We start from the raw sequence: 21,727 nt of genomic DNA on the forward strand, positions 1-21,727 counted from the left end.
AAAAAAATATTTTGAATAAAAAGGAACCCTAGAAGAAGTTTTCTTGATTTTTTTAAATCACTCAATTGTGTAGAAGAAAGTATAGGAAATTATAAAAGAATAAAAAGGGAATTAGATTTTTAAGGTTCCATATTATAAAAGGAACAAAACACAATTTATTCAAATTCAACAAAAAAAAAAAAAAACAAATTAAGAATATTAGAACACAAAGACATTTTGATTTAAAAATTAGGTCCAATATTTTCTTTCATAATAATAGAAGAATGATCATCATAATATGCAAACATTATAGATTTCTAATAAATTAAATATTGAATATAATTTCCTAAATTTTTTGATTCTTATATACAAATGGGTACCACATGGGCTATTTCATATAAAAAAAAAAGTTTTCTTTAGAATTGTAAAAATAAGAAAATGTTAATTTTATAATTTGCCTGAAAATTTTCAATTTTATTAATTTATATTCTCCGATTTATTTAAAGAATAAGTAAATATTGTTAAAATATTTTTTCTTTGTATTGGAATTACCAAAATTGGAACAAATTTCCATGTAGCATGCAGAGAAATTGCCTCAAAGCCATGGAGGATACTGAGTACAAAACTTTTTAACTGTTTTGCTAGAGTTATCGTACACTCATTAAGATATAAGAGGTTTCTTACATTTCTTCATTTCGCCAGTGGTTATGATCAAAAGCGTTGCAAGAATATTTACTCGATAGGAACGAATTGGGTGAGAGCTCTCATATATTTTCTGATGGGACGCTTTTTCCAAGACAACATCTGAGCACTTACAGATTCTGTGGTGAGACTAGGAAAACTTCAATGCGGAATCTGAGGGAATGTAAAGCATTGATCCACAGGACAAAAGGGTGTTTCGAGGGTTACATTCTTATAGTGGAGAAACTACGGACGCTTCATTCTTGTAGATATTCGAATTTATCAGAGTTATATACCGTGACAATGTAATTTAGACCAAAATTGGCCTCTGAGTTGCGGTGCTTTGTAACACAGAACTGAAAACAATTAATGTCAAATTGAAATTATGAAATATACTCCAATTGTTACGGATTTTATGGAACGAAAAGAGAGTATATGATACACCGGGTATATATGCTCATTTTCATAGTGCCATAATAAAATCTATAAAATCTATATAAATATATTATAGTGTATATAAAAATGTTACCATATGTTAACCATCATATTATTATTATGCTTTAAAATTAGGTTTTATGTGATTTTATTAGAATATTCATACGCTTATAAAATATTCATTAATGTTTGACCAATATATCTAGATATTTTGGCATTATATTAATGTTGCTTTCTTTTATGGAGAAAAAAGTATACAAATTTTATTATTTTATAACTTTCATTCCTTTTTTTTCTAGAAATGGTTCCAACCATTGTTAAAATGGAATATAAAATATATAATATTAATGTGTGTTGAGGGATGATTGGAATATTATGGTAAAACCCATATGTATATGGAAGAGATTTAAAAATCCATTTTTTTTTTTTACATATAATGTAATACAGATCTATATACACATATTTTTATATTATTATATAAATAATATTGGTTAAGTTCAGTAGACCTGAAAAAAACAATTTTTTACATTTTATTATACATATGATAGATATCGGAAATTTTTAATAAAATATTGAAATTTCAAAAAGAAAAGAGGAAACAAATGGGAATATAAGAATTTAAGGAAACAGAAGTTGCTCTAAAATATAGATTTTTCGAGAAAAAAAGAGCTACTTCAGGAATTATAAGTCAAAAGGAATTAAGTATGCGGAAAGTGGTATAAAATTTTAATTTTGTAGGAGAATAATGCAGAAATTTCAAAAAATAAGGTTAATTTTCCATTCCTTAAATCCAGGAATTAAGGTCGTTTTTGAAGCTATTGGTGCATCTAAAGTAAAATTTTTGTACGTAAGGGGATGCGTATTATTTTATACGAGTTATAAACTATTGTAATATGATGCAAATTCCATAAGACGGCTATATTTAACAAACCTTACTTACAAAATTTAAATGAAAATAATTATTTTCCTCATTTATAACCGTATATGTATAATGAAATATTAGTTATAATAATTTCCGTGAATTGAAATTAAATAAATTAATTTCATATACAAAATATGAATAAATACAATTATAATATAATTATACATATTCTTTTATAATTACATTTAAATAATAATAATTACATAAATCTTATTTGTATAAAAAGTTCATATTTTAATATATTCTAAATTACACATATGGGTACAGCATATACCGCACGGTGTGAAGATAAATTTTAGCCACATTTTTCTTTTGTTGTCTTTTGTATTACATTAATTTAGTTATTTCATATCATAGTCACTTACACAACTCATATATATATATGTATATATATAAATGAGGATATTGAATTTAGAAATTTAATTATGTTTATGCGGTGAAACAAAAGTTTATTAGAATCAAGTATATATTTTATAATGTGTGTATATATATATGTATGTGTAATGAAAACCGCAAAATCTCAATTTACATAGGTTGTGACCACATACATATATAATTTTCTTACAAATTATTATAATGAAAATTTGGAAAATAAATATGAATAAATGCTTATGTGTATGCTGAATATTTATGAAAGATTGCGATGTTCATTTAAATAATTTATCAAAATTTTGTTCATTTTGATATTTTAACATAAAAAAAAATATTTAAATTTCACACAAATATATAATTGATATAATAAAATTTATAAAATTGTTTATGATTTTAAATAATTATTTGAACTGTCTTTAATTCATCATTTCGCATTGATGATAAGTAAGAGAACGAAACTAGTTGAGATTTTGGAAATTAATATTAGTAGTAGTAGTAGTAGTAAGATGGGGGGGTGCTCCACCGATACACCCGCGCAAAGCTCATGCACTAGGCCAACAGAAAAAGGCCCATGGGCAACCTCCAGAAAACACCCAACAACCTCCATGCAGTTCGACACAAGACCCCTCTATCCGAACCAGTCAACCTCCCTGGTGAAGCCCCCAGGTTATCGTAAAAATAAGCCCCAAGACACGCCTTCTCTTGACGAGGTAATAAGATGATCTGCCATCTTATTACCTCGTATCCCACTATGACCGGGAACCCAGCACACAATTACCCTGCACATAGTACAAAGCCAACCCCATAATCAACCCTCCAGTCAGTGTATGGCACCACAAAATCAGGCCTAATGTCCACAGGCCCCATTCCATATTCCATCAGAACTCTACTGTGTGTGGATTCCCTGTTTTTAAGTATGCCCATCGCTTGTAACCTCAAGGCACTCCTCGCAGCCGCCGCTTTTATCTGCGTACCCAGCGAATCCAGGTCGAGAATAACCTCCAAACCCAAAGTGGGTGTAGTACGCAATGCACCCGTCACCCCAATACACGCCATACGCTGCGCCCTTTCCAACTTCCTCCTTTCCCTATCCCGAAGCACCGCTGGCCACCAGATCAATGCTCTATACGTCAGAATAGGCCTAACCACACACTCATACAACCAGTAGACCAGTCGAGGACTCACTCCCCACCGTCTACCAGCTGCCCCCTTGTAGGCAAACAACGCAGTCGTGGCCCTCCTTACCCTATTCTCTATGTTTTCCCTCCACAACAGCTTACTATCCAGAATCACGCCCAGGCATCGCGCACAACCCGCCAAACCCAGTCCGACTCCCGCCATCCTAGGCAGGGCAAACCTAGGCACCTTCTTTTTCCTCGTGAACAACACCAGCTCGGTTTTTACGGGGTTCACAGAAAGACCGCATCCCCGCACCCAACCGTCCAGTCTATCAAGACCCCCCTGCATTATTGCACTCAGTACTTCCGGGTATTTACCCGAGACCAGGATTGCCACATCATCCGCATAGGCAGTAACTCTACATCCACTATCCCTCATGAGCCTAAAATAACCCTGCATAACCCACAGATATGACGATAGGACCCCCCCTCCTGAGGAGTGCCTCTCACCGACAGCGTCCTCACCCTACTTTGGCCCCACTTGGCCACAACCACCCTAATAGTAAGCATTTGCTCTATCCATCTGATTATGTCCTCGTCTACTCCTACATTTTCGAGAGCCCCCACGATAACCTCAACCTTTACATTATTAAAAGCACCCTCAACATCCAAGAAAGCAGCCAATGTATACTCCTTGTACTGCAGAGATACCTCCACCTGCGTGACCACCGCGTGCAGCGCCGTCTCCAGAGATCTCCCTCTTTAAAAGGCATGCTGGTCATTTGACAGACCCGACTCCCTTTCCTCATTCCTTATAAATTTTTCTTCTAACGTCTCCATAGTCCTCAGCACAAAAGACGACAAGCTGATTGGCCGGAAATTCCTCGCGCTGACATGACCACTCCTACCAGGCTTCGGCACAAAAACCGTCCTTACCTCTCTCCATTCTCTAGGGACATACCCCATATACAGGCAGTTACAAAAAATTACCACCAACCAATCAATGATCACTCTCGGTGCCCTCCGCAGCATAGTAGGCCATACCCCATCCGTTCCCGGAGACTTGTAGGGGCCAAAAGACTTAATAGCCCACTGTACCCTCTCCCCCGTAAAAATTTTTTTACCTAAAGCTCGTACAGTCTCCGTTCCTCTCCTCGGAACCCCCTTGGCTTTTGCTCTTCATTTTCCCTCGGGAATTGATCCCGGAAAGTGAACCTGCATCAACTCCTCTAACATTTCTATACTAGAGCCAGCCCAAGTACCATCATCTCTTTTAACAAAACCAGGTACCAGGGCCTCCTCCGATAGTAGTTTCCTTAATCTTGGCCTCGAAGGCCCCCCTCATAGCTGCACTCAGACACCCAACCGTATTGTCAATTGACTTACCTCTTCTTATCAGTTCACGTACCGGCCCAGTCATGTCAGATTCCAGGGCCGCCTAGTACCCATCCCAATTTACCGTTCGGGGGTTCCTAAATGGCGCCCCCACATTCGGTTGCAAATTTATCCTAAAACGAATCCAGCAATGGTCCGAGAGGGAAGACTCCTCCGATATCATCCAGTTACTGACCATTAAGTTAGTCCTAAGTTAGTTCCCAAGTTCTCCTAAGTTAGTAGCCAAAGTAAGGTCTATCACCTCACTCCTATTTCTAACGACGAAAGTAGGGTAGGAAAATAGGCAACTCCTATTACATACACAAAGGTTAGTACCACTAAGAAAATCTACTAAGGACTCACCTCGCTGATTAACATCCGAGCTTCCCCATAGAGTGTGGTGCGCATTCGCATCACACCCAGCCACTACATCGTGTCTCCACATCCTGATAGCCTCTCTGATTTTCCCGGCGGCGGCTCAGATTAGAAGAAGAGGCAAATCCTTCTTTTTCCTCTCCCAACTCACCACAGTTGTATCGCCGATTAATATTAATATATAACGTAATTTTAGATTCAGCATCTTAATGATGCAGAGGATTGGGTAACTAGAAATACAACCATGAACTTGTTTTTGTGAAATTGTGTTAGCTAACTATGCGCAATAGGATTGAAGCATTTATTCCGCAGAAGACTTCCGACCCAAGAAAGAGTGTACAACTTTTCGCTAGCGTGCAGTCCCTTCATTTCCTTCTATTCCAACGCACTCTGGAACCCTGCACAAAGTAACCAGATAATACCTAGAGAGCTCATTTAGTCTTTCGAGACAATCCTGCACAATCCTGCATTAGATACCTTTCCTCAAAATTAAAGCGGGCGCAAATTTTGATTCTATGCACCTTGGTTTGAAAGACATCACGATGTATTCTTCATGGTTTGAAGTATTTAGTTCTGATACGAAATACTCCCGCAGCAGTTCCCAAAGAAGATCTCGATTCGTCAGTTTACGATTCAATGGTTTGTGATCCCATTGGGTAGGTAAGTGACTTTCCTTTCGAATTTTTTTTTTTGGAACCTATCTTCAAGGTAAATTTTTTCTCGAAGCTATACCTTCTAACCATGTCACCAATCAGGCATAAGGTGAATGCCCATCAAAAATTCCTCAAACTCCCTTGAATGAATCACATTTAGTATACCTACACTAGCCAGCGTAAGTATTGAAAACCCTGGAGGCGGCACCCATGACCATGTGCAATAATGCAAGTCCTGCTAATTTCAAAAGAATGCCTTAAAAACAGAAAAACATTACTTTAATTTTACAGTACAAATATGATTACTTAATAATTTTTTTAAGAGGTGGGAACCTCAAACTCAAACCCTAATTTTTATTACAATACGCATACACGTATGCGTGTCAACCTACAATCTGTATTCATGCATACTATAGAGAATCCTTTTTTTATTTTTTTATTTATTTTTTTTTTAATATTTTTTTTTCCGCCATTTTCTTTATATAATAGCAATTAAAAGCAAATGATGCAGTAATATTATTTTTTTTAACTGTTTTTACTTTTACCATTTTTAAAATCAATTAATTACACATTTTTTTTTTCTCTTTCCTTGGCAATTTCCTCCTATCCGATTTTATATATTTTATTTTATTATACACAATGTGAAAAATCGCATATATGTATACTGTTATAAATTCTAACCATATTTAAGATTGGTTTGGAGGATATAAAAATTGATATTATATGGTTAAAAATTATTTTATAGCTTTTGGTTGTACGGGCATAAATGGAATACCGAAATTGCTTTTTTTGTTATTGTTGATAATATACTTACAATTTATGTAAGTAGAAAAGAACAACTAAAAGTTAATTTATTTTTAGAATCGTTCTCGTAATAAAATCAATTAAATATCTATCATATTTTAATCTGGTTATATTTTAATGTTCTCATTTATCTTCAATAGTATTTTATTATACGCACAAAATAAAAAATATATTTTTAATTTTTATGTTTTCTTTCTTTTATTTTTTTTGTTTAATTTAGAGTGCATCACCAAGATGGGAACCACAAATATCGGTTTTATGTGAAGCTGGTCAAGTATTTCAGCCACAATATTTAACCGAAGAAGGACGCTGGAGTACTGATTTAAAAATTAAAACACCATCAACATGCTTAAGGGATCGAATGGATTTATTGGATTATTGTAAAAAGGTTAGTTATATTAAAGTTTATTTTTTATATACATATAATTTTTTATTTTAAAAATTCTATGGGTCGCTGTTAGAAGAGCCTAACAGCCTTGCCAGAACTTAAGAGCCTAATGCAAATAATAAAAAAAATACCTCCATTATTTTCACATACTATATAAAGAGAAATAAATTAATTCAGCTTGAAAGCAGACAATCGAATTTTGCTCCTCATCATTTAAAATAAAATAATTTTCTGTTTTAATAACCAAGCTAAATAAGAATTTTGTTTTGCGTAGTTTAAAGGTATTTACGAATATTCGGAGTATATCTAGAATAAATACACCAAATAATTGACATAACATTTTCTGCAGCAGTCTCCTACTCAATATTGACGGACTGAATATATAATGAAAAGAATTTTGAATTCCCTTTACTCTCCTTGATTTTCTTGAGCAAGAATAATTCAGGCTCTCGAACTGATTCGCTAATATAATGTTAAATGCATAAATAAATTTACTGTACTAGACCCAAACTGTGATTTAAAATCCTATACAAAAATTTTTAACTTCATTCGTAGTTTCGTTCATACTATAATTTGAATAAAAAATTTATAAATTTCTTTATAATTTTCAGTTTTCATTTTATAACTCCAATTTAAATTTGAATTACTCGTAAAAAAGGCATTGTATACATAATAAATAGCATATTAAAATGGGAACTACGGTATACAGAATATTTTTGACTAGTTCCCTAAATTTAATGATTCGAAAATTTTATTTAACATAGAAAGGTTTTCTTCAAGTATTTTCTTATGTAATTGTGTTACTTATATATAATGTATATTATTACTCCACCTATAAACTTAAAAAGAAACTGTATATGGGTATTATAATAGCAGTATATTAGTATAATAGGTAAAAATATTCAATTGATTTTTAAATATTTTATAAAATAATATAAAAATATATTGTATACATCAAAATTCATTGAAAATATATTCCGCCTTAAGTTATGTTATTGCGATATTATTACATATTATTTTGAAAATTTTCATTTGAGCGAAAATTGGTGTCGTGGTGTGAGTTGTTGTTTTTTTTTTTTTTTGTTGTTGTGTTACATTATCTTCGATATACGTAGCTATACAAAATATTATTATTATTATTATCTCCTTTTGGCAATGGAATTTTAAATATCTAGATATTCATTAAAGTAAAAAACATCATTATTTATACGAACTTTGACATAAATTTTATTTTTCAATTTTTTTTTTTTCTGTCTTTACAACATATGAAATCGTATGTGCACTATTAAAAGTAAAGAAAAAAAAATAATATAATATAAGTAAATATTTGTGTTAATGTGTTAATATATTATTCGCACATGTATATATATATATATATATATATATATATATATACATATATAAACATAAATACATTGTATATATGCGTATTGAAATGAAATGGATTATCCCCAATGATGATATAGAAGTGTAAAAATTTTCTTGACATATTTTTCAAGTATAATTATCATAGATATGTGTGAATTGAATCTGAAGATTATGGAAAACATTGTATGGTATACTTATGAATGTAAGTATCTTATAATATTTTATCCGAATCGCAAAAGACTATATATTTTCCTAAGATTTCCTAAGATCTAAATTATTACTTATTAAAAGTATTTACAAAAGTAAAATTTTGAGGGGTTTCTTCACTCAAAAAGATTTCAGTCTTACAAAACCGCGTAATATGTAGAGTTAATTAGGGTGATCTAACGCAGAAGGGAAGAAAACGTGCTTAACTGCAATTCATTGTATTGAATGTATGCGATTTGAAATACGGAAATATTATTCTGAATACCGATTAAGTGTAATAACCAATACACATATTCGTGACTTTCTGGTGCCTCAATCCCAATCTTCGACCTATAACAACTTTTCTTTTCGAACAAAAATGGAGTGTGATTATGCATAATTGTATAATAGCCTCTTGATAGTGAAGAAACCTTGCCTTACATAATTTAGCATTCCATGACTTGTATTAAAAAATAACAAAGAATATGCATGAGAGTATCGCTAACTTTCCAAGGAAATCTGCTGTGGATGGAATAAAACTTGGCGAGTTTGCTCAAATGAGAAGAGAATTTTCCGAACAATGCTCGAAAAAGAATAATATATAAGGTATCCGACTTCCACTCTTCCACTAGTAATTTTGAAGTAATATTTCTTGGATATCATAGAATAAAGATAAGACCAATCTTTATTAAATTTTAGAAAAATATGACAAATAATTAAATTTACTTTGCTTCCAGCTTTATCAATTTGTCATTTCTGACTTCTCAACCTTATAAATAAACAATAAAAATAAATTTTTAAATTTCTCTCGTATCTGCATACACACATGCATGACAAACTCCTCATCAATATATTGGAAAACAATTGATTTTAATCGATTTGTAAATTAAAAAATAATCAGTGTACAAGCAGATAAAAGGAAAAAAAATTGAAATATGTAGATCACAATATTAAAAAAAAAAAAAAATAAACACAAAAAGGAAAAGGAAAAAACTTAAAAAGGAAGTCAAGAACTGTATTTGTATGTTTGAGTATATGTGAGAGTGTAATAGAAAAAACAAAAACCAACACGTAAAATGAAAAAAAATAAAAGAAGTGTGCTGATTTTAACAGTGATACACTCATGTTTTCCTTTTATGAAAAAAATATATATTTTTTTTTAAATTTCTCATTTTGTATCTTTAAATATATCCTGTGTGCCATATTAAATCCTTTGTAGATTTTCTACAATCATGCTTATAAAAAATATTTTTCGTTATTTCTTTAATATTTTTTTTTGTTTTCTTTTGTTTCTGCTTTTTTTTTTTGTGTGTTTAATATTACAACATTCATTCACATTAAGATAATATTTCTACATGTATATAATGATAGTTAGGTAGAGAATAATATAATATATATATAAAGAATAAGATCCTTAAGAAATTTTGAATAAGAACATAGGGTAAAGCGCCGGTAATGATCTCTTGTCTCTTGGTTTTTATGTTTATCATAGTTATTTTTCTTTTTTTTTTTTTCAAAATAATAAATGAGTCCTTTAAGCATATATGTATGGTCTAATGATACTTATATGCGTAACATAATATATGTAGGCTTATTATACTAAAACTAGATATAGATTAGATCTATTTTAATATTGCGTTTTTTTTTTTTTTTGAAGCGAATTATTAAATTAAAATAGGAAAGGAAATATTTTTGTGGTCGTTTTTATAGTGATCTTAAGGTATGAATTAAATATAATAATTAGAGATTTTTATGCACAATAGAATGTTTGGAAAGTCTCCATAACTTGTTCAGGTTTCGACTATAATTATAAGATGTAGCCCAACGTAGGGGTAAAAAATATTTCGAAACTTTACCTTCATAAAAAAATTCAACTTTTTAAAAGCTTCATTATAACTACAATATATATGGTATAATATACGTTAGAATCTAAATTCGTTAACATTCTTGAAATACAATAGTGCTTCTAAGAAAAAAAAATACTTTGCAAAATATTAAAGAAAAGCAAAAATTCGAGATAAATGAAAAATTTACTGTCTAAATTTTAATCTTCATAATAATATGTGAAATAAATTCTTATATATATATATTCATGTATATAAATATTTTTTATCATCATTGAAAAGAAGAACATTCTACATACATTCATATTACATTATAAATAAATGAAAAACTGATAATATACTGTTGATGAATCTTAAATAGCAATTGCCCTTATTTCTATTATAAATTCTTTTATTTAAAGTTTCTTATGGCAAAATGAAATATTTGAATATTATGCTTAAAAGTAATATCTAGAACAGTTTGTTATGCATCATATTGCAAAATATACCATTCTATACTATGTGCATGTATGAATGTATGCATAAGACTTTTTACAATCTTAAAATGTTTACATTTTCTTGTCAAGTAAAAATTTTTTTTTACCCCTACATATATACAATATACTTATATTTTTTATACTGAGATAATGAATATGAATGTAAATTTCGACATGGTATGATGAATTTGTATTTCAATTTTATAATATTATTTTATGTAACACAACAATTACCATATTTGGAAATAGAATTATACAATAAAAATATAATTTGAAAATTGTAAACTTTTCTAAATGAAACCAATTATTTTGTAGAAAAATAATGAAAGTGACTGTAATATTGTACTGAGTGCTGACAAGTAGTGACAAAAAAAATTGCCTTCTATCGCCTTTAATGTGAACTTAAATACAAAAATTTTGTGGGTCTGCTTAAACTGCATAAATTATTTGTTTGTAATAAGTTTTAGCATAAAATAGTTTTGTAACAATAAGGTTGTTGTTTAAGCGATATCACTATTTAATATTAAAGGCTGATATCACTATAATAACAATCATCCTAAAAAATTTAGGGTGGCAGCACTATAATCACAATCATCCGAAAATATATTGTTGGATATACTGTATTTGTCATTCAACAGACATTCGGTTCGTTACAAATTCGATTGTCAATTCCGTCAGATCAATTAAATAAAATTATTTGCCGTTGTTTTTTAATTAAATAAATTTTATTATTTCACAAATATCAACAATTTTTTTTGTAATATTATGTAATTAGTTGAAAATGACTTTGAAATTTTTCAAAACAACACTTACTATTTTCACTATAAAATTCTTTAACAAACAAAATGTCATTCTCAATTTAAAATTACTGTCAATTTAAATTTCAATGTTTTTTTCTCCAAATTAATTATGCTTGAAATGTTATATTTTGTCCTGGGATACTTGAATATAAAATGAAAAAAAAATTTCGAATATTTTTGTCTCAAAATGTTTTTTTTTTCACAATAGTTTGTTTTTGCTGTCTCGAGAATGTCTTAAAGTTAACTTGGTTAACTTTTTTCTCTGTGTATTTTTCATTTCTTATTTGTACTTTTGAATTTTTTTTTTTTACATTTTCAGTTCCAATTTTTTATTAGAATGGAAAAAAAATTTCAGTTTTTCTTAAGTTTTGTTTTCCATTTTCTTGTATTTTTTGTTTTTTTTTTTTTTGTTGCTTTCTATAAGTCCAATTTATTTTTAACTTTATATTATAAGACGAAAAACAAATAGAACAGAGTAGTTTCAGAGTCTTTTTATTTAAAGAAAAAAAAAAAATGACAATTGTATGTAAGAAGATAAGATATTTCTTAATTGTGTGTGTGTGTGTATAGGATGTCTTCACATTAAGTATATGAGTACATCAATAGATTTAAAATTTTTTTTTTATTCTTGAATAATATAAATTTCAACATTGCCATTAGCAATACTAGATTATACCCTACTCGTATTATGTGCATAAATATAAAGAAGAGATGCACTTTTAAAGTATAAATCAAGCTACCTATAACTATATATATTATGCGAAATATCAAATTGAAGAGAGAATAATAAAAAAACCAAAATAAAAAAATGTTATAAAAACAAATATAAAACAAAAAAAGGACAAACACTTTTTTTGTTTATTTTATTTCTGTTCTGTTGCTTTTTCCTCTCGCCTGTTCTCTCTCTCTCGCTTTTTTGCTTTCTGTCTCTTGTTTTTTTTTTTCTACCCCATATATTTCTCTTCAGTGATGCGATGGAATCTGATATATGTATAATATAATATGTACGATGTGATGCGATACTTCATGGATGATAATGTATAACAACGACTTAAATGCACTTTAGTAACATTATCCTGCATTGCGGTTTTATCGAAGCGTAAAATGAGAATATCCTAGATACTGTTTCTTTATGCTATATATATATATATATATATATATATATACATATGTATAATGTTTTTTGTTGTTTTGCTACTGTATATATTTTTTTTTTATATTAATTTTTATACGACTTTTTAAATGAATGAATGAATGAATATAATATAATATAAGTATATATATTATATTATATTGTGTGGATTGTGTGTACGTGAAAAATTGAAAACAAAATTATTCATATGTAGATTTAATAAAAATGCAGTGAAATACTTGTATACATATAAGAATTCATGAATTAATTCACATTTTTTTCTCTCATTTTTTTTTTATTATAATTTATTTAAACTGAGGTATTTTAAAATTATTATTTGGTTTTTAATGTCCAATAATAAAATTAACGACAGACGGACATTTTTAATATTATGTACATATTGATCTTTATATGTGTTTGATTTAATGACAAGCAAGTGTATAATTTTCATGAATGTTACTGCAATAGCAAATAATTTGAGTATAAAATTGATGTGTGAGTGAATTATAACAAAAAAATTTTAAGTGTTCCATTATAAACAAAAATTTATAAAATTTTTGACGAACATTTTTTCTCTTTGGGCAGCTTTGTTTCTTAACATACATCCTTGTTCCATGTGAGCAGTTTTCAATTTAAATTGAGCCGAATTATTAATATAAATTTTGAGATTTTCAATATTGTAATATTTCAATTTGGATGCTTAGTTGATTTACTCCGTCTTGCTTTATTGTGTTAGTTACAGCTTAAGTTATGAATTTATTGAATTGGAGTAAATCTGTCATGAATTCATTAGAATAAAGAATACAAGTTTATTTTTTTTTTTTGAATTCGCAACTTCCCTATACCGTAAAGTAATTTCGATTAATTTTAATTCAATTTTTTTTTATTTCATTTCATACTATATATATAAAAAGCAACAACTCTCTTGAGGATTTCGATTGTTTTCGCAATAATAAAATAAAAGAGAACAAAGTATACTAACTGTGAAAACTAACTGTCTTTCATTTTATAAACAACTATTTACTAACCAGGATAATGTAGTAGTTCTTTAATTTTCTCCTTCTTTTTTTTTGTAATATTTGTGTCGAAACTATTCAACAAATAATTTAGAACAAAAAAAAAATGAAAGAATTTCAAAATAATAATAGCATAAATAATTATCCTTGCATGCTCATATAAAAATAATAGGTACCATATAGAAATGAGTGTAGTTTGATGATTTTTTTTTTTCATTTTATTTGATTGTGTATCACATCATGTTCATTCTGTTTGAATAAGAGGGGAGTAAGATCCTTTATTTTCCTCTTTTCTTATTGTATTCAGTTTTTTAATTATTATTATTATTCATTTTAGTATATTGTAAGTATACAAGTATATATATATTTCTTTTATCAAGATTAGATTCTTAGAATTAAAAAAAAAATAGAGGATGGCAAGAAGAAGAAAAAATTATATTGTGTCGTTTTTTTTTTTTAATAATATATTTTGAAATATGAATGAAAAATGTTGTCGTATATCCGGATCCGGTGTCCTACATAACTATAGCAACATAAAATAATAATAATAACAGTAATTGATTAAGAAGAAGAGGGAGATTACATTTTTTGTTTTTGTAATAATAAATTAAAATAATAATAATTTGTTCTCAGATTATGTTTTTGTTTTTATTGTTTTTAATATTTTTTCTATATTAATTACTTCATATTCTGCACATCATATTTAATTTTAATATTATTTAAAATTAAAATATTTCAATATTTAAATATATTGTAGTGAAGTAAATAAATTTCATAATATTGCATAATAATTATAATATTGCATAACTTTAGGCAAATATATTAGATTCTAAATATTAGACGAGTTCAGTTACAAAAATGTGCATGAATTCCTTCTGATTTCATTTTGCAGGATATAAAAACAAAAAAAAATTTGAATTCTTGCTGTAAAATATACGAAAATCAAATAATTTCAGGAAAAATTTTTCGAAAATACAATATTGAATACAAATGAATAATATTATTTCCGCACATGCTCAAGGAAGATAATATAATTAGATAATTGAATTTTACGGTAATTTATAAATTTTTCCTATTATGATTTGCGTAACTCCAGATGTAATTTCTTAATTAATTAATAATTAACAACAATTTTTACAATGAATAAATTTTTGGCAAGAAATGAAATTTGCCAAAATTACACAACAGTTGCAATAACAAATTGGGCAGAAATGAAGAATTTACTGAAATGTTATATTAAGTTTGGAAAAAATTCAAAATTTTATTGGGAATTTCAATTTCGTTATTAAAATGAAAAACGAACTAATATAGAAAAAATTAAAACAAATTAAGAACTATAATGAAAAAAACAAACATTAATTACAAACTTTATTTTCAAAGAAATTCCAAATATTAATTACAAAATTTACATTTCACCAAAAATTTTTAGAACTTAATTTATACAACATTTTATACTCGTATACATACATTGACATAAAGAAAATTAAAAAGAAATCTATTTCAAAGTAGATCAAAAAATGTTTATACACATTATGACAAATTGGTTTTTATTAATAAGAAACTTTCTTCAAATATAAATATTTATTTTATATAAATATTAGAGTATAATAAGGATACAAAATATATTCGTGTACATATGTAGTCAATTTGTTAGGAGTGGAGAACTCGCAAAGAATACCAAAGAAATTTGATTATATAAAATATTTATTTACAATATTATAACAATTTGTGTATGTATGGCATTTATATGCTGTGTATCAACGAATTTACGAAGTGAGATTAATAAATTTTTGAAAACGACTGGAAATATTCAAATGCGAAGCTCAAAGATGAACCGTTCTTACATTTAATTTCAACAAAATTATTGAAGAACATAAAATTTTAATTTTAAATGAAAACAAAATAAACTATTGAAAAATTAAGATCGAAGAATTTGTCTTATATACTACGTATGTCTTAATGTATTTTCCACTGTTAGTCGAAAAATTTGAAGAAAACTAATTTTTTTTTCGGTATCCTATTCTCAAATACACACATATTAAGATAAGTTTAAATATATATGTAAAATATTAACAGGAATTTTACTAACTAACATCCATATTAAACATAACTGTGCAAATATATCTATACATAGACATAAATGCTTATATCAGACAAGTTTATATATTTAAATATTAATTTTATTTGATTACCGATATCAGAAAATTTCAATTTTCTATACAAAAAATTCCTATCCAATTTAATGGCAATAGCTGATAAGATGAAATTTTTAATATTATTTTACTTTATTTATTTTGTTTTTTTTATTTCTAGTTTTTATTTTAATAGAAATTTTGTATGTTTGTATATATACACACATATTTATGTAATAGAAAAATAATATCCAAATATTTTCTTAAAAACTTTGAAATTTTTTGTTGCGGTTGTTTTTGCTTCTTAAAAATGATTATCCGGCTAAAAAAAAGAGATTTTTGGTTTTGATGTTAATAGAAATTTTTAAAAAATTTTATAAACTATGTTATTAAATTGAGGATGCCATCATAAAAATTGTGCTGAGTTTAGAAATATATTAAAAAATTTGAGATTTATAATTTTAAATGATTTTGTTGTAGAATAGTTGAGATGTTGAAAATTAAGAGTTCGTGTTAAACTAAAATTAAATTCTAAATTAAATTTAAAATTTTCTCATAATCGTACGAGAAATTTTTGAGAAATATCTTAAATGTATAGCTCTATGGAAAATAAGCCATAAAATATATGTGATTTCCTAACTGGTATGATGATATGCCACTGTCAGATAACAATTGAATTGGATTATCTGAAAGTATATAAGTTTTTATATGCATCAACGTAAGAGTATACTATGCGAATTTCTGGTAATAATACTTTTTGAGTTGCAGACGCATTTATTATTGTCAATTCCATTTAAAATTAATCTAAAGAATTTGTTAAATAAAATAGATTTGATTTTTATATGTAGACTTGATTTTTATAAGTGAAATTTTTAATTAAAATCATTTTGATTGCTACTGAATTTTGAAATTCACATACCCACTACTTTTCCATATTTATTTTACTACAAATAGTTTCTAATTTAACGCGATTAAAATTAATTCTTAGAACTCAATTAAATGCTATATATCATACGTATAAGGTTATATCATATATATATCATATATGATATATAGCATTTAACTCATAATTATAATTCAAAAAATTTTGAATTTTCTTTTGCAAATTTTCAAATTGTTCGACTGTGCAATGTGTCTTTGTTAAGCTACATAAAGTGCATAATGTGAAAATGTTTCTTACAGATTTTGATAATTTCTGTTTGATCCTAAATGGTCTTAATATTAAAATTGTTTCAAAATGAAAGACAAATGACAAAACAAAGAAATCAATTTAACTTGTTCAAAATTGTCTTCTATCTTTGATAAAAAAATTTAAGAGAAAATAAACTAAAATTAAATTGATCTCTTTTTGGTTCATTATCCTTTTTTTCTTATTAATTTTTATATTTTTTTTTTCAATATAATTTATTATTTATATACAAAATTTTTATTTGTTCCTTTATTATATTTTATTTTTTTTTTCATTTCATTCTTTTGATTCTTTCTTCTATTCTCATAAATTTTAATTATGACTATTATTAAATTATTAAAACTTACTTAATAACATTATCTCTTTTATACAGAACTACAATTACTATACATATAATGTATTATATAGTATATATATATACATATATTATTTTCTCTTCAATTATAATCATTGTTATTATTATATGATTGTAATCATCATGAAATTCATCATTATTATTTATTATATTATTATATGATCATCGTTATCTTCATCATAAACCTCATCAGTTCAGAATGCATGTATTTTATGAAAATATACTAAAAATTTTTTAAATACATATATACATATATTAAGTTCATATGTATAACGTCATATGCATGTACACTTTCATAAATCAAAAAACTACAATCTTCTTGTCATTCAAATGAAAATGAAAAAAAAAAAATATATCTATATAAGTGCCTATATGCAACTTGTTCAGTATATCTATATATATAAATTTTTTATGTTTTCATAATAAGTACATATATATATATATACCTTAAAATTTATGTAGAAACATAATGGCAAAAGTAGTTTATGTACATAAGGAAATATAGTTTGAGTTATTCAACTAGCTCAATGAAGAGTTGATCTATTTATGAATAATTCTTCAAAAATTATATAATGTGTTCTTTAATTTTATATAATATAATACATAAGGTTTAAAAAATTGGCAAAAAATGAATTCTGTCTGTCTAGAATACAAAATATTTGAAAATACACAAAAAATGACTTTCTGTCTGTTCGTAACGTAAATAATTTGAAAAATAGGCAAAAAATGAATTTTTGTCTGTCTGGAACGCAAAATATTTGAAACATGGACAAAAATGAATTTCTGTCTGTCTGGAACGCAATATATTTGAAAAATAGGCGAAAAATGAGTTTCTGTCTATATCTGGAACGCAAAATATTTGAAAAATAGGCGAAAAATAAGTTTCTGTCTATCTGGAATACAAAATATTTGAAAAATAGTCACAAAATTAAATTCTGTCTGTTTGGAACGCAAAATATTTGCAAATATACAAAAAATGACTTTCTGTCTGTTCGTAACGTAAATAATTTGAAAAATAGGCAAAAAATGATTTTCTGTCTGTCTGGAACGCAAAATATTTGGAAAATATGCAAAAAATGAATTTCTGTCTATCTCTGAAATAATGAGCTCTGTGTGATTAATATACTGAAGACAGGACCCTATAATTATAAGAATTGTTTTATGTGAAAATTTTAAGTAACTTAATTTCTCTTCCCTATAAATATACTATATAATGTTATATGTGAATTAATCCTATTAAATTTTCGTTCAATCCAAATAAAAGTACATTAATCCTTTTAGCAAAATTAGCGAATATACAATTTTTTTTATTATTTTATAGTAAAATTGACGCAATTAACTTTTCTTTTTATTATTTACAAATTAATATGCATATATAGGCACATAAACATATAGATATATTGAAATGAAGTCAATTCGATATTATAATTGTAAATTAATTAAAAAATTAATTATAATTATAATACCTACATTTAAATTGAATAAAAACATTTTGTTTATTTTATAATTAAATTTTAATTATTGGAAAAAAAAAAATTTTTTTTTTTAACAATTTTATAGCAATTATGATTTCATTTTTTGTTAGTGATTATAATTGAATTTGAACCTTTACACAATATAAAATTTAAAATTTTAAGATTAAAACATGAAACTTATAAATTTCAGCAGTTGATATAGAAAAATGAATTATAGGATTTCTTAGTAATAATTTTAATTTGGTGATAATTTTAGTTTTTGATCTGAAAATATACGAGTATCATGATTCACATTATACGAGTATAAAATAAAATATTTTATACATAATTTTTACAATAAATATGCTGATGTATAACAATGGCGGACTAATCACTCGTCTAATTAACTTAATAAATAAAAATCAAGTGGAAGGACATAATACTCCCAAGTCGAACACGGTAAAAACAAAAAATACTGGTACATAGTCCCACTTATTTTTATCAGTTATATATATATTCTGTATAAGAGTAAATAATAAAATATATTTTATTAAGTTGTTGTCATTAATTAATTAAGACAATTAGTGCAACTTCTTTAGAACATTCTTCTTATAACACTAAACTAAATTTGCATTAATGGCAAAAAAAATTTAAATACTTTCAATAATATACTAATTTCAGAATGATGAGATAGCACTATTTCCCAAAAAAGAACCAGTAATTTAATTCACCTCATATTTTGCTGAATGAGAGAAAAATCATTTTTTAATTGTTTCAAATCACTTTTTGTTATGCGTCTGGTGTTGACAATATGAGAAATTCTTACAGTTTAGTAAATTTTATGTGATATAATTCTAAGTAAATGAATCAAGTCGTTACTGTAATTTTAATATTTCATTTAAGAGAAAACAAAATATAGAGGAGAAAAGAGAATATTAAATCAACTCTCACTTTATTTTATTTAACTTTTTCATCTTTTTTTTTCTAATCTTAGATCATGTTAACTTGTTCCGGTATATAAATTTCACAATATAAGTACATAATGTACACAAAATGTATATATATGTGTACAAACATATTCATAATGTATGTTTATTTAAATGCATATTTTTCATATATTCAAAGCATTATGCATTATTATTATGTTAAAATGAAAGTTACAATGAGTATTAATGAATGTTAGTAAGTCGTTAAAGTAAATATCATTATAACGAGTAGCACTTGATTTTCCCTTTTCTCCATTTCTTTATTTTTTTTTTTTTGTTCATATTTATCTTATTTTTCCTCTACTATTTTTTTTATTTTACAATTTATTTTTTTTTTACACCCTCTTTTTTTAAATTATATATTATAAGTATGTTAAAGATATTATGTAGTTAACCTGAAATATATGTGGAACGTTAACGAAAAAAAAAATTGTATAATACTTAAAAATGTTATATGTTATATTTAGTGTTAAAGTATTTAAATTGGTAAAAATATGTAAGTGAGCTCACATTTTACATCATATATACAGTTATATTTATAGATATACATTATAGCGTATATCTATTTGCGATATAATATAACATTATCATGTACCAATAAAGACATACTCATACTTATATCTTTATGTGCCCAGAAAATTCTACCTTCATATATTTATGAGCAGGTATGCTATATTTCTCTATATATACTTAAATTGCATGGAATATGATATCTTCAGGAAGACCATAAAAAAATCATTTGTATTTTTTTAACTTGTCTCATTCTATATTATAGTATATTTTTTGAAAATTTTATAAATGTAAGGTAAATAATAAAATATATCGAAGATAAAATAAAAATTAAAGATAAAAAAAAAATTTTGTATCAATGAAAAAAGGTGAAAAATTTTGATGGGGGGGAGGAAGGAGAAATTATACGGAAAACATGATAAAGAAAAACAGGAGGATTTCAAATTTTTATTGAGTAAAATTGTTATTGAAACACACAAAGTATTATGTGAGGTATTTGGGAAATATATGCAAAATTCGAATCAAGAACTTTTAATTCAAATTTCATTTTAACTCTTGATTAATAAATGTTTCATTCCATTAAAACAAATATTTTTCTACTATTTTGTAGAGAACTTACTAAAAATTGTTGCGTCTAAAAATTAGAAAAATTTTCATTTCTTTTTAACTCATATTTTTGAAATTATGAAATTTATAAAATTATATGAAAACAATGAGGTATAACATTTAATTTATTCTGACTTTATTAAACGACTAATTAAATAACTATATCTTATAATATTCCTATATCCTCCTAACAGTATGCAATATTAACAAATTAACGCATATTAAAGATTTTCTTCCAATTATTATATTATCAGAATTTGTTATTAGTATACATTCTTCTAAGCCCTAAGGTATGAGGTATGAACGAAATAACAATTTTTTTATATACCCATCAAATTTAACCGAATATTAAATAATATAAAGAAATTAACAACAAAATTGCAAAGCAAAGTTTTAAACCTTATAAGAAGAGGTGAGAAGAGTAACGAACGAAATGATAGAAAATAAAAGTTTATTGCAATGCATTTGTACGTTTTGGTGATAAACGTTTTTTTTTTTTAAATGGTGTGTAAAAACAACAACAAAAAATCAGCGATCAAAGGTGTTAGTATAAGACTCTCTCTCTCTCTTTA

General features: G+C 26.6%; 1 protein-coding gene across 4 annotated transcripts in view; it reads left to right on the plus strand.

Moving 5' to 3' along the window:
- The window catches only part of LOC129607672 (amyloid-beta-like protein), a 152,919-nt gene that overhangs the window by 81,109 nt on the left and 50,083 nt on the right, over positions 1 to 21,727 (plus strand). For all 4 annotated transcript variants that reach the window (XM_055518820.1, XM_055518821.1, XM_055518822.1 and 1 more), the window contains one exon: positions 6,934 to 7,101. In XM_055518820.1, coding sequence (XP_055374795.1) covers positions 6,934 to 7,101 — 168 coding nt within the window. The remainder of the gene's footprint in view (positions 1 to 6,933; positions 7,102 to 21,727) is intronic.

This window comes from Condylostylus longicornis, unplaced genomic scaffold, assembly GCF_029603195.1.
Source record: "Condylostylus longicornis isolate FDR11 unplaced genomic scaffold, ASM2960319v2 ptg000028l, whole genome shotgun sequence".
NCBI classification, from domain to species: domain Eukaryota; kingdom Metazoa; phylum Arthropoda; class Insecta; order Diptera; family Dolichopodidae; genus Condylostylus; species Condylostylus longicornis.